This window comes from Acinonyx jubatus, chromosome C2, assembly GCF_027475565.1.
Source record: "Acinonyx jubatus isolate Ajub_Pintada_27869175 chromosome C2, VMU_Ajub_asm_v1.0, whole genome shotgun sequence".
Lineage (NCBI taxonomy): Eukaryota > Metazoa > Chordata > Mammalia > Carnivora > Felidae > Acinonyx > Acinonyx jubatus.
Window position 1 is genome coordinate 68,025,857 of NC_069384.1, and position 14,052 is coordinate 68,039,908.

At 50.9% G+C, this 14,052-nt stretch overlaps 1 protein-coding gene across 8 annotated transcripts in view; it reads right to left on the bottom strand.

The window, feature by feature from the left end:
• The window catches only part of MYLK (myosin light chain kinase), a 276,342-nt gene that overhangs the window by 24,483 nt on the left and 237,807 nt on the right, over positions 1-14,052 (bottom strand). For all 8 annotated transcript variants that reach the window (XM_053220952.1, XM_027061019.2, XM_053220953.1 and 5 more), the window contains 5 exons: positions 10,347-10,379; positions 10,157-10,250; positions 8,643-8,846; positions 2,326-2,543; positions 223-346 (listed from right to left, as the gene is read on the bottom strand). In XM_053220952.1, coding sequence (XP_053076927.1) covers positions 223-346; positions 2,326-2,543; positions 8,643-8,846; positions 10,157-10,250; positions 10,347-10,379 — 673 coding nt within the window. The remainder of the gene's footprint in view (positions 1-222; positions 347-2,325; positions 2,544-8,642; positions 8,847-10,156; positions 10,251-10,346; positions 10,380-14,052) is intronic.

Genomic DNA, 14,052 nt, shown 5'->3' on the forward strand with positions numbered 1-14,052 from the left:
AAGGGCCCAGAATGGGGTCTCAGTGTCAGAGCTAGCCACTTCTATAGAAGTGCGATGTGGGCTGCTGACTTCCTCGGAAAAACAGGAGTCGGGCAGGCTGGTGGGAGGGGAATAGGAGCTGCCGCCCTCCTAACTCTGGGGTGGGCTACCCACCATGACCCATCCTGGCCCCTTCATGTCAGGGCACCCTGGGGGCCCTCCCCGACGTGCCCTGAGACTCACAGGATGTAGCAGATGACGCCGATGCTCCACATGTCCGTGGCATAGCCGATGGGCTCATAGTTGATCACTTCAGGTGCCACAAACTCTGGGGTGCCAAAGAGGACCTTCAGAGATCCTGCATTCTCTGTAACCAGGATGGAGAGGGATCAACTGCCAGAACATTCAGGAGCCAACCAGTGGTAAGTAAATGCTATCTGTGTGCATGGGAGGGACACAGACAAGGCCTGGCCCTCAGCTGCTTTCTGGGAGAGAGACACTCAGCCTCTTTGTAAACAGAGGCATCAATGTACCAGTGAAACTGACAAACTGCACACTCACCGGGGTGGGATGGGGAGAGGAGGCCTATTCGTCCCTGCCCCCAAGTGAATTTCCATGTGTCTGTCTCTTCCATGAGTTCCCTGAAGAAGGGACTGTGCCTTGTGCTTGGCAATAATCTCTCACATTCACTAAGTCCTATGTACCCTGCTCCCTGTTTTATAAGGACTTTCCTATTTAATACTCTCGACAGCCCTGAGGGAGGTATGACCCTCATGTTCCTGAGGAAGAATAGGATAACCAGGGAAGATGCGTGATTTAGCACTTTTCACATGGCAGTCAGGACCTAAAGCCAGGTGGTCCCACTCTGAGCCACACCCTCCTGCCTCCCCCCCCACCTTTCAACCCATAGCGTCCTATCTCCCCCCAGAGCTGACGGGAGGATAGCCAGGAAAGACCTTAACCCCTTGGTCCCCCTCAAAGGACCAGAGATGCCCAGTAGGATGCACATAAATACCATCTCCTGGGGGATCTATCAACAAAGGGGTGGGTGGCACACCTCTGGCCTGTGGGCCACACCTGGCCTTGTTCACGACAGAGCCCATAGCAAATATTCTAAGACAAACCATTTAATGGCCTTCAGATTGAAAGCTCTGCTTCAGCTCCCAGCTGAACCCTTCCTGACTCATTTTAGCTCGTCCCAGTTCTCAAGGCCATGGTAGACACGACTATCCCCACGTCTCTCACCAAGGGAGCCTGCACATTGTGTCCCTTGGGCTCTGACTGCCAGCTCCTGAGGCCAGTGGTGCCCTATTCATTCAAATTAGGAATGCTTCCTGCCTGAAGGCAGGCCCTGTACACCAGCTGTTGCCCCCTCAGCAGGTGGAGCAGAGCAGGCTCGTGTACCCAGCATTGGCACTGATTCCCATGCAAGTCACAGCCTGGCAGAACCTGGCTCCCTCAGTATCCTCTCTGTAACAGGGCACCCTGGCACTCGCTCCCCTCAGGGTGGTGAAAGGCCAGTCTGTGCCAGCTCTCAGGTTCCTGTTGACAGGGAAGTGGTCAGGAGGTAGAGGGGGAGGCTGTTGCTGAGACATTGAACAGCTACACGGGCAGGGAGAATGTGGGCAGGGTATGAGGCAGCTGGTTATGGACCGAAATGGCTTCAGGGCTGGGTACGAAGGTCCCTACCACCTTCTCCCATCCACCCACCTTCCCAAGGCAGGAATAGCAGAGAGGCCTCAGAGAACCCCAAACTAGGTCTGGGGTCCTTGTTCCAGCCCCAGCACCTCTCCTGGCCGGTCCAGGTGGAACCTGCTGGGCAAAGCTACAGTTTCCTAGTCTATAAACCAGGGTTCAAAATCTGCCCTGCTTCTCTCACAGGGTTGCTGTGAGAACCAAATGCAAGTATGAGAAAGTGCTCTGGAAACCGTAGGGTAGGATGCAAATGGGAACAGGCGCCATTGCCAAAATGAGGTGCTGCTGCGCCAGAGTGGAAGCTACAAGAGGGGACCATGACAACAGCCACAACAATAACGAAGAGCTAACACCTACACAGTGCTCACTATGTGCAAGGCACTGCTTGCATCACCTAACCTATATTAACTCACTTGACCCCCTAATAGCTCTATGAGGTGGGTATGGCTCTTATCCCATTTTACAGATAAGGAATTTAAGACTCTCAGTCAAGTCTATTTAGTGACAGGGGCAGGATCTGAGCCTCAGCAGCCGCCACGGTCTCCGATTTCAACTCCAACACAGTGCATTCCCTCTCGTGCCCAGTGTGTGGAACACAAACGGCTACTGCCACTGCATGTGGGTGACAACAGGACGGGCGGATGGCCTTACCCAGCTTTCTGGCCAGACCAAAGTCGATGAGCTTGATTCTGGTGCCAGTCTTATTGACACACATGATGTTCTCAGGCTTGAGGTCCAGGTGGACGATGCCCTGCTTGTGGATGTACTCCACCCCCTCCGATATCTGCCTCATGTACTGGATGCATTCCCGCTCCGTCAGCTCAAAGTCCTCGTCAATGATGCGCTCGAACAGCTCACCCCCCGACACACTGCGGGAGCAAAAGGGATGGTCAGATCACAGGATTGCGGGGCCCAGGTCTGGCAGGGGGTCTGGCCAAGAGCAGGCTGGGAATGGGGTGGGGAGGAAGGTAGGGGGACTGGCAGGAAAACCTAGGTTAAGAGGGGCCTGGCATTTCTGCAGCTTCCTGAGTTCCAGTCCCCTGCCTTGTTATGTTGGTCCCAGTTTCCATTGTGTGAGGAAGCCCTGGACCTCCTGGTTTCCCTGCTCGGGGGACCTTGTTTGTGCCCACTGAGCTGCTGGGGGATTCAGGGGAGCATCTGGGCTGGGCAGTTTCAGAGGTGGTCATGAACTGAGAGATCTAGACATCATCTCCTCGACACAAAGGGTAACCAGCAGCCAGGGTGTGTAATGACGACAGGTGTGTAAGGAATCGCTCTTACAAGAGCTGAAGCTTAAAATACTCACGGCACCCATAAGCATCTGTTTTGCATAGCCAGGATCAGAAAAGTATCTGCAATAATAAGGAGGCTTGGCACATTTTCTAAAATTCACTGGCTGTTACCCATTACACTCACAGTTGTGATCAGTTGGCCTCCTCTGGCCAGGCCTATAGTTCCAGTTACTTCCTCCAGGTAAAACTGTTACACCTGTTCCCTTGCCCAGGCTGGAAGTATAGTATACCCTCCTGTCTGGATAGACTTTGGATCCTGACTGTGGTGTTTCTGGAGCTCACAGTGGGCATCTTCTGCTAAGGACTGGCCCAGAGGCTATAGCCAGCCAGCACATCGCCCTTCAGGGCAAAGGCATGGCCTTGTCTCCTGAGTTGCATGGGTCCTTTCTGTTCCCCTGTCCCAGCCCTCTGACCCACCTTCCTTCCTTGCTGCTCAGAAAGTTTAAAGCATCTCCCCAGTGAATTTTATAGCATCCAGACATCAGTAAGCTGTTCTGCAATGGCCTATAGGTCCACCAGCTGAACACAGCTGAGTAGGCTTCCTTCTGGGCCTGTCCTCTTCCAAGGGACTTCCCTCTTCTTTTTTGCAGGGGAGGGGGAAGGGACATTTCCTCTTCTAAGGGGAGCCATCATGAAGAAGGGAAAGAGCTGAGTGTGGATCCTGTCCCTGCCTTTTATAAGCTGTGTGACTTTGGGCACATTACTTAACCTTTCTGAGTCCTGGTTTCCTTACCTGTCCCTACCTCATAAAATTGTTAGGAATGAAGGAACTTCTGCAAAGCATCATTCCTGACACACAGTAGGAGCTCAGCGCATATTAATTACCATTTGACAACCTGTAGTGAGTCAGGTGGATCTTGTCACTGACCCCTGCTGGAGGGACAGACAGGGATGCAGCGTGGGGCCTAGCACACCACCGCCTCCAACACCAACACTTCCTGGGAGGGCTGAGCCAGTGGCCACTGGGGACGCTAGAACTGACACTCCAGAACCAACAGAGCAGGAGGTCCCTGGGTGGCCAGCAGGTGGCGCCTGTGTACCAAAGCCTTCCATTTCTATTGCTCTCTACCAAGGCTCCAAGTCAAATTCTAATCTACATTCCCAGGTCTCTTGGGAGCCTTACTGTCTCCGTTCCTCAATGTCCTCATCTGGAAGATGCACATAAAAATAGCACCACCTCACAGGGTTGCTGTGAAGACTGAGTGGATTAATACAGGTAAAGTGCTTAGCAGAGTGCCTGGCACATAGTAAGTGCTCAATAATGTTAATTACCTCACCCCCCCCCCCCCCCCCCCCCCGCCCAAACCAGTTGGGACCCTTATTGAAAATACAGACTCCATGGGGCGCCTGGGTGGCGCAGTCGGTTAAGCGTCCGACTTCAGCCAGGTCACGATCTCGCGGTCCGGGAGTTCGAGCCCCGCGTCGGGCTCTGGGCTGATGGCTCAGAGCCTGGAGCCTGTTTCCGATTCTGTGTCTCCCTCTCTCTCTGCCCTTCCCCCATTCATGCTCTGTCTCTCTCTGTCCCAAAAATAAATAAAAACGTTGAAAAAAAAATTAAAAAAAAAAAAAAAGAAAAAGAAAATACAGACTCCCAAGATCTTCCCCTGTAGATTCTGATTTAGAAAATCTTGGGAGGATCCAGATGTTAGCCAGATAATTCTTATGATGACACAAGCTTGGGAAATACTGGCTTCCAGCTTACCCAATAGTTGCCCTTGGGATGGCAGCTGAAATTCAATTCACCAAGAAATTCCTTTGAGAAAGCACTCCTGATTTCCCCATTTGAAATGATCTTTCCCTCCCTGGGTTTTCCACAGTCTTGTCTCTGAGCTTTTTGTATGAAGTCTGCCTTAGCTTATGCTTGTTTGCAAGTATGTGTGGAAAAGGTCTGGCTCATCTCTAGACCTTTATTTACACCTGGCCATATCTGGCACCGACAAGGTGCCCCAAAATGTGTGCTTTTAAATTTAAAATATTCTGGAAAAGCAAGCAACCATTATTTTCAGTGCCTTTGGGAATGTCTGAGGCAATGTGTAGTGGAAATCTGAGCCACGGAGGTAATTACTACTGCATTTCTAGAGGTAACCTATTCAATGTAAGTTCAAATAGGTCCAAACCTATTCAAATGTACTTAATGTATTTTGAAAACTGTTCCGTGGTCCATTTTCTAGGATGGAAGGGATAACATAAATAGGATTAATGGTTCTGTGTAGGTTTCTCTTCAAAACACTGAAGGTTAGGGTGGAAAGAAGCTGCCACCCACAGAGATGATGCCAAGGGCCAAGGCTGGGCCAGAGGGAATGTGCGCTTAGTAAACGGACAGTGAGCCAGTGAGCCAGTGAGTGAATACCTACTACCAAGGCTACCTAATCCCAAGGGATCAAATTCATTCCCCAAACTGTAGACCTTGGCCAGCCCCCATTGGCAGCCAGAAGGTATGGTGTTTCAGGGGACTCCAAACTCCATACCCAGACCCTCTACTCCTTGCTGAATATTCTTTGCTAAATTTTGCCAATGGTAGCACAAAAGTGAGGTGGGCGGCGGATGACTTGGTCTAAATTGCACTTCTGCTTCACTGCTGAGGGTCCCACTGCCCCTTGGAATGTCCCGAGCACACCCAAAGGACAAGCCCAGATTTCAGGCCAGGAGCCTGAGGGAATCTCCATGTCTGGGCAACACTGCTATAAAGGTGGGGGCTTGTCCTGTGATCAGAGGTCAGAAAGGCTGAAGGCACACATTACTTCTGATTTCTCACTGTGTCTGAGGCAGCTGAACCGACAGAGAGGCCCCTGGAATATATTTTCACTTTTCTACATCACCAGGCATTATCCTTCTCTTTATCTCAGTTTCTCCATCAAACAAGGAGAATAGCAAATGGTACCCTCTGCAAGCTAGCCTTTGCCCTCTCATGGCTGAGTCTGTTTAAGCTGGAAGAGAAGTACAGACCGAGTGTGAATGTGCTCCCACTTCTTTGGTTGAGCTCCTATCAAGGGGCAAGCTCTTTACCCCAAGTGCAGAAGAATCATCTGGCATCTGTGCGTGTCAGATTGCTCCTGCCCCTGGGAGAGACGTGGGGAAGAGGGATGAAAGCCAGGCCAGCCGAGGCCTTCTTACGTTTTCTCTCAACATTTTCCATCCAGCTTGCCAACTCACATTTCCACGCTAAGTATGGTATTCTGCCCACTGGTGCTGCTGCCCGGCCTCTCCCAGGCTTGGCTGCCTCCTACCCCACTCCCGCACCCTCGCACAAACTTGCCCAAGGCTTAACATCTAAACATAAGACATTTCTCCGCATGTCCACGCATGCCCACACTGCCTGGACCCAGCAACTTGTTCTAGAATAAATGTGAAACGTTGCAGCCCACAGGGCTATTGTAAGGCTGTGATCGGTGAGGCCACAGACATGGGCTACTCTTGCCTGGAAGTGGGGAGGTAAGCTTAGACGGGGGCTGAAAACCTATTGTAAGATACAAATTCTAAGACACAAATGCAGCTTTTCTTTGGATCGTTTACAGTTCCACAGAATTGCTGAAGTTTAGATGCTGGAAGGACTTAATAATTAGAAAATCACAGCTTGGCAGTAACAGGACCAGACTCCAGCTCTCCTGAATTGTAGGGTTTGTTCCACAACACCTAATTGTATGTCAAATGCTCACAAAATAATTTTAAGTGAAAAAATAAAAAAGACCATGACACAGGAAAAATCAATGTATCATACTATTAAGTCCCAATTATACAGCACAATGCCTGACATACATTATTTCATTTAATCCCCACATCATTCATAAAGCAGCTTATATCCTCTGTGTACAGATAATAACACTAAGGATAGGCAAAGCTGAGTTACTTATTCAAGGCCACACAACAGGTAAGAGGCAGAGTTGGATTGATGGGAGATTTATCGGACTCACTTTGGACTCTGTGCTTTTAACCCACTATAGCTTTTCCAAATGTACATAAACCGAAAGGAAACACACCGAAGCCATCACAGAGAGAGGGGAGAAGGTCACACCTCAAGCCTGGGGAGGCCTCACTGGCCTCACCCTTCCTGGGAAGGAAGGTGTTGGTAGAGCCCCCTCCAAAGGACAGAGAGTCCTGACGCTCAAGATGAGCAATTCAAGGATGCTGAAGGCTATTTCACAATAGCTCTAAAGATTTCAGATGTACATGCCCTTTGATCTAGCACACCCACACTTCCAGGAATTCACCCTACAGACGTACATAGGAGTGAGAAGATGCAAGTACAAGGCTACAAACGCTGCTTATTTGTAAAAGCAAAGGCCTGGAAACTGTGAAACCGCCTTTCAAAAGAAGACTGCTCGAGTAAACTGTGGTTTATGCATGGAAGGAAATTCCATGGGCAGGGTGAACGAGGAGGCCTATCAGCTACTGGTATGTTCACAGCAGTTCATACCAAGGTGAATTGTTGAATGAAAAGAAGCAAGACACAGGATAGTGGATATGAGTTAGCTTTGTGTGAAAAGGTGGGAACTATTTTTAAAAAATATATGGTTATATTTTCATAAAGAAACTTTGGAAGGATACAAACAATAAAATAAATAAAAATGGTTACTGGTGGCAGTGGTGGGGGCTATGGGGGACAGGGGTTGGAACGAACTCTCCATTGTGTATTTTCTCACATTTTTTTTAATGTGATTGTATAACATTAACAAATTCTGATTAAAAAAATAAAGGAAAGGAGGGGCGCCTGGGTGGCTCAGTCGGTTAAGCATCTGACTCTTGACTTCAGCTAGATTATGATCTCACAGTTTGTGAGTTCAAGCCCCTTATAGGGCTCCGTGCTGGCAGTGAGGAGACTGCTTGGGATTCTCTCTCTCTCCCTCTCTCTCTGCCCCTCACCTGCTCATTCTTGCTCTCTATCTAAAATAAATAAATAAACTTAAAAAGAAAAAGGAAAGGAAACTCTGAAAAACACAGACACCTCTGCAGAGGACACCTGGCTTACTGAGAACAATATGTGCATTTGTGTGTGTGTGTGTGTGTGTGTGTGTGTGCATGTGCACCTGTGTGTGGGTGTGTGCACACACATGGTCAGTGGCTCAGAGGTGAGACAAGTGGAGGATGGGGACTAGAGGAACCATGGATCCCAGGAAGCCTTGGCGGGAGGTCATGTGATACATGCCTCCGCCCATGTACAACTCAGCCCAGGAAGCACTACTCTCTGCTGAGGGAGCAGTGGAGAACACAAGCAGGCATGTATGGGGGCATGCAGGGCACAGGAGGAGGACAGGAGCAAGGGTTACGCTCCCGCATCCTGAGCCCCCAGCCCTGGGCCCCTCTTCTTTTGAAGGCCATTCAGGAAGTGGCTGTGTCCCTCCCCTTCCACTCCAAAGCTACCTCTAGGTGAGAATGTCCCTGAACGAAAGGAGCCTACAGGTAACCTTGGCCCTTTCACAGGGAGGTGAGGGTGAAAAGGGGGCAGGGGTCCTCAGAGATCCGCCAATTTGTTATGGCAGTGAACAGGGTTGCTGTGGGCTGCTGGTCATGGGTTAGGGCCACAGGTGAGCACAGATCGGCTGTTCTGAGTGGGCGACACCCGGCCACGTGGGCTGGGGAGTGTCCTTCATGTCATAAGCCCGCCTGCAGGGCTCTCCATTTCCAGGCAGAGGGGTTTGGGTGTGGGCACACACAAGGGGCCCCCAGCAAACCACTCACATTTCCAGGACCATGACGATGTTGGCCTTTTCTTCAAAGGCATCCACACACTGGACCAGCTTGGGGTGGTGGAGGCAGTTCATAATGCTGATCTCCTGCCGGATATTCTCTTTCTCTTTTGCTGAATATGCCTTGAAGAATTTCCCTGCCCAGATTTTTCCAGTTTTCTTTTCTACAAGTCGAAAGACCTGTCCAAATTTCCCACTGGAAATGAAAGGAGGAGGAGAGGAAAGGCAAATTTAGCCAAGCTTTCCACTAAATTGGGGCTGACAAATGGTGGCCTGTGGGACAAATCTAGCCCACCTCTTTTTAGAAATAAAATTTTATTGGGATGCAGCCACACCCATTGGTGCGCACACTGTCTACGGCCACTTTTGTGCTTCAGTGGCAGAGTGGTAGCTGCGACAGAGAGCATATGGCCCACAAAACCTAAGCTACCCATTATCTGGCCCTTTATAGAAAAGTCTGCCGGTCCCTGCTCTGGATCATGAAGGGCTCCTCTAACACAGACAAACCTCCTCTCCCTCACCTGTCACCCCAGCCTGTGCCTGGCCCCGCATCCCTGCCCAAACACTGCCCAGATTTGCTGTTCTTTCAGGGCCATCACTTCCTTGGGCTGAGGCTTCCACCCTGGCTGGTGGGCTTCTCTCCCCTTCCCCGAAGACAGACCCATGAAGTTGGGTGGAGACAGTCCTCCCCAACTACAGAGAACTTCCGAGTGGCTGCTTTCCTCCTGCTCCACTGCTCAGCACTGGTCCCCTGGACACGGCCCAGGAAGGCCCCTGCCGTCCACTGCAGGGGAGGAGAGTGAGGTATTCCTCTGACACAGCTCCTCCCGACAGAGCGGGCTCCTTGTGCAGAACTGTTGAGGCTGGTGTCACTCCTTTCTTCCCCAGGAACTTGCTAGAAATCAAACCTGAGCCCCGAACCCTTTTCTTCCATCCTGCTCCTATAGGGATAGTTAGCAGGAGACAGTCGGCCCTGGGTGCTGCTGCTGGAGGGGACGGTGTGGCTGTGACGAGGGCTCAGGGTTGGGGTCTCCACACTCCAGGGGAGAGCCAGAGCTAATAGTGTGGGCCAGATTCATAGAGTGAGCAGCTGTGCCTTTCAGCGGTGTGCATTTTATGGATGCATTAAAGCTACGGTTGCTGAACAGTGAGACTGGTCAGGCTTGACTGACTCCTGCAGATGACATGGAAGGTAGCCTCGGACAGTCTGACCCAGACCCAGTCACCTTATCAGCCTGGTTGGAGTAACGCACAGGAAAGGCAGGGCTTGCTCAAGCCTCTCATGGAGTTGAGTCGGTTGCACAAGAAGCTCCTAAGAGCGCCCTGGCTGAGGTTGCCCTCTTGGGGTGCTGACCCAGGTCAGCACCTCCTGCTTCTGCAGGGGGCCTCAGCGTGGGAAGCTGGCAGAACCCAGGAAAAGATGGGAAGACAAGGCACGGAATTTAATGATGGGATCTGCGCCACCCCCATTCTGGGGGCCCCAAAGGCACTTCCTGCACCACTTACGAGCCTAGTCTCTCTTCGATGTCGTAGAAGTCAGACACTTTGTGTTCAGTATTGACAATCACCGTCCGGTAGTCGACCTCAGGTTCCTTCTCATCTGCAGGGTGGGGCGGGGTGAGTGTGAGCCATCCGATTCCTCGCTCGCCCCCCTCCCCGCCTCGAGTCTACCTGAGGACAGGTGGCCAGCACTCACCATCATCTGACACCTCCACTTCGTCCTTTGGCTCTGGGGGTGGAAGGAGATGGGGAGAGACACAGAGGACACAGTGATTAGTACTGAAGACGCACTGAGAGTGAAACATGCTGGGGCCTTCATCACGCCTCAGCCTTCCCAGGCCCAAGACCACCAAGCCCAGAGCTGTGGGCACGGCTAGGCGGTGGGTCAGTCTGCTCTGCAGCCGGGCCATGGACACATGGACACACCAGAAGGCCCTGGCTTCCTCACCCCACCGAGCAGCTTCCCCCCCGGCTCTTGCTTCCATCCCTTCCTCTGTGACCTCGTGGTCCCCTGGACACAGCCTTCTTCACAGAGCTTCCAGGCTCCAACTTTCAGAACCCACGCATGACTGTGACAGCCCCTTTCTGCTCTCGCTTGAAAGTCAGCAACATAAATTGCTCCTAGTGTCAAATCTATTTATCCATTTGATGGTTAATGGTACATGGGATTCCAGCCCTGGACCAGGTATCTTGCCAGGTATTGTGGGCATACAACCAAAATACACAGAAGGCATGATCTCTCCTTTCTTGGGGCTCACAATTTAGTGGGGAGGCGAAACCACATATCCTAGAAATATCCATTACAAGTGTTCTATAATCAAGCACATGATATCAAAGTACAAATATACATATACATATGTAGGAAGTTGACATGAAATGAGGCAATTATAAAGTCAGAGCAATTATTCTGGGAAGAAGGAGCCCTCGAGTTGGGTCTTAAAGGAAATGCTGGAACACAACAGGGAGGTGGGTGAGGTCACACAGTGAAACCAGCAGGTGTTAAGAGGTAGGGCGAGAAGGGACATAAGCAGCACATACTGGCTGCTCATATGGATGTATCAGACGCGAATGGCAGGGTGGGGAGGGGGCGTGAGGGGACAGGCAGGTGCCCACCAAACACATCCACTTCAGAGCTGCAGGCGTTCCTTTGGCATAGGTTTGTCCCTATCAGGCCACTATGGCTTCTTGACCTTGGCCAAGTACCTTTCCCTTTCTGGGCCCCAGTGTCCTCATCTGTAAAAGAAGGGAGTTGTACTTATAGGTGATTTCTAGGGTCCTTGGCTAGCTCTGGATGCCATGTTCTGTGACATGCTTTATGCTCCTCAGTCATGATGTGGGCTGTGGTCCACTGGCAGAGGGAGCCAATGTTGGTTTCCTGAGACAGAACAAAGACCTAAGAAAAGTTGCAGAAGGAGGACAGAGATTTTATCAGTGCAAGTATGTGTGTGTGGGTGTGTATGTGTGTGTGTGTGTGAGAGAGAGAGAGTAAGACTTGGGGGGACAGAGTGTGTGACAGGGGACAGCATGTGGGTGAATCCCCCAGGAGCTGTGATGTGTTTAGGGTCCTTACAATGCTGTTGATGAAGCTTAGCTTTAAACAACTAAACAGAAGTGAGACAGAGAAGAATAGTCTGTCGCAGGAAGGAAAATGCCCTGGAAACATTTAGTAATAAGATAGATGGGAACCCTCAGATCCGTTGTGGGGTTTCACAGATAGCGCCAGGACAGGAGTCTCACTGGCCAAGTCTTCTAACTTGCATATTTGAGAGTGGAGAATGACCATGTCAGTTCATAGATGATCAGAACACATCTGGGAACAACACCTGGAAGGCATGATGGAGTCACATTTCAGAGAGAATGGAATCATTCAGCCTTCTGGGGCGCACAAGCCCCAGGGCATCTAGTGAGAACCCAAGTGTGGGAGCCCCGTCCCTCAACTTACTGCTCTGGCCAACAGAATGCTGTCACGGGTCAGGGGTCTGGATCGGGGTGCAGGGAATGCACTGGCCACAAGCAGGTATTATTCCTCTGCTCTCAGCAGAGCCTGGGGCCATCTGCTCCTGGAACCAGGGCTTTCAGCACTTAGGAAGTCGCCCTGGGGCTGGAGAGGTATGGAAAGCCACTGAAAGATCTGCCGTGTGAAGATGGTCAGAAATGGTTAGGCCTCTCTGGTTAGGGAAAAATGTCTGTAGCAGCTATGATTTAAAAAAAATCACAATGGCCAAGGGTAAGATTAAGGTTATAGATTTTCACCAACTAATAAGTACTATAACTGGAGAGAACAATTTAGTGTTATGCCTCACATAGGAGGAAGGCAGTAGGCATATGGAACTCACATCTCGAGATGTACCATAAGGATAACAAATAGGTTTAACAGACGTTTAGGTCAGTTCAACAATGGCACTTCAGACAGGGCTGTAAGGGAAGCAAGGGGTTCAAGTCAATGACGAAGGATGCTGTCACTGGCTGGGCCTTGGAGATAAAATACTAACAATGATAACAACATTTACTGTCAGGGAGGCCCAGCGTACTGGTCCATGGTGCTCCTGTCTGAGAGAGTGGCTTCACCTGTTCCCATGCCACTCACCGGGGTGTGCAATGGACAGCAGGATGAGAGAGGAAGGAGAAGGCAGACTTCCCTGGCCTGGCATCTTTAGGAGGAGCTGTCTGTACTTCCCTAGTGAAGGAGCATCAGCCGTGCTGTGAGCCCATAAGGGGCTTTCCAATGGCCTGGCACCAGGGGCATCTTCCAGATGGCCCTGGAGAGGGCATGCAGTTCTAGAACTGGCCTCTCCCAGTGTCTCAGACACCAGTTAGAGATTACACAGCTGGCTTTCTTGCTCGCACCACAAACACCACACCTGCCCTTCACCTCTGCCTTATTTTCCCTTGGCAATTAAGATGCAGAATGTTCTCCTGATGCTATGGTTGTGGGGACCTAGGCCATTCTCAGGGAATTCACGACCTTATTTCCTGGCTCACTGCTACCACACAAATCTTCCTCTGTTTGAAACAGGCCAAGACTCCTGGCTGAGATATTTCCCTTCTTCCTTTTCCTTCTCACTCTGCCTCAATTCTGCTTGGAGGGGGAAGCGGCCACAAGGAGAGGGGCAGGATAGGAGGTGGGGAAAGGCCACGGTTCAATTAGCCAAGTTCAGTTACAAAGGTCTGTAGTAACAGCAGAGGTGAGCCACTTGGTTTCCATCTCTCCACCACAGAAGGAGCTGCGGCTGGAGGAACTTCAACAAGACATTTAGAAACTATTCAGAAAGAGCTATGAGATCCAAGAGCTAAGCACAAGAACTATTTGGAAGATGGTTCTGAGATATTTCTGCAAATAGATGAGTCTCATTTCCCTGGAGTAGTGTCTGAGACAAGACCAGATGAGCACTGGGGACCCTCATGTGGCAGGCCTCTAGGGAGTCCCTTGGACTGAGCTGTCCATGGCTGAGGGCCGTCACACATCTGGTGCGCACTAGAGGGCACCCCAGCCCCAGAGAGGCGTCTATAGCCCCGACCGGGTGAGCAGCGCTATTTGGCTCATCTCTGGCCCTCAGGGGCTCTACATCTCTAATTGCCCTCAGGCTTGCAAGGAAGCCCCAACTCTGCAAGAAGCCTTTCTCACAGCTGTTTTGCTAACAACTATATATTCTAGAACAAATTAGGATCAGGAGCAAGGACAGAGTGGATTTAAGACTTACAGTATGGATAGATAGGGTGGGGCAGAGATGAAGGCCTGGCTGGGATGGGAGAGAATGCTGTCTTGGGGGCAGTGCTTCTGCTTACCCAGGTTTGGGGAGACAGGGAGGGGAGCTGGCTGGGTTGGGGATTCTAGTCTGAGGGGCGGCTCTGATTAAGAAGGCCACTGAAGCTGGGTGGGGACACCTGTGCTTTGTCCTGTA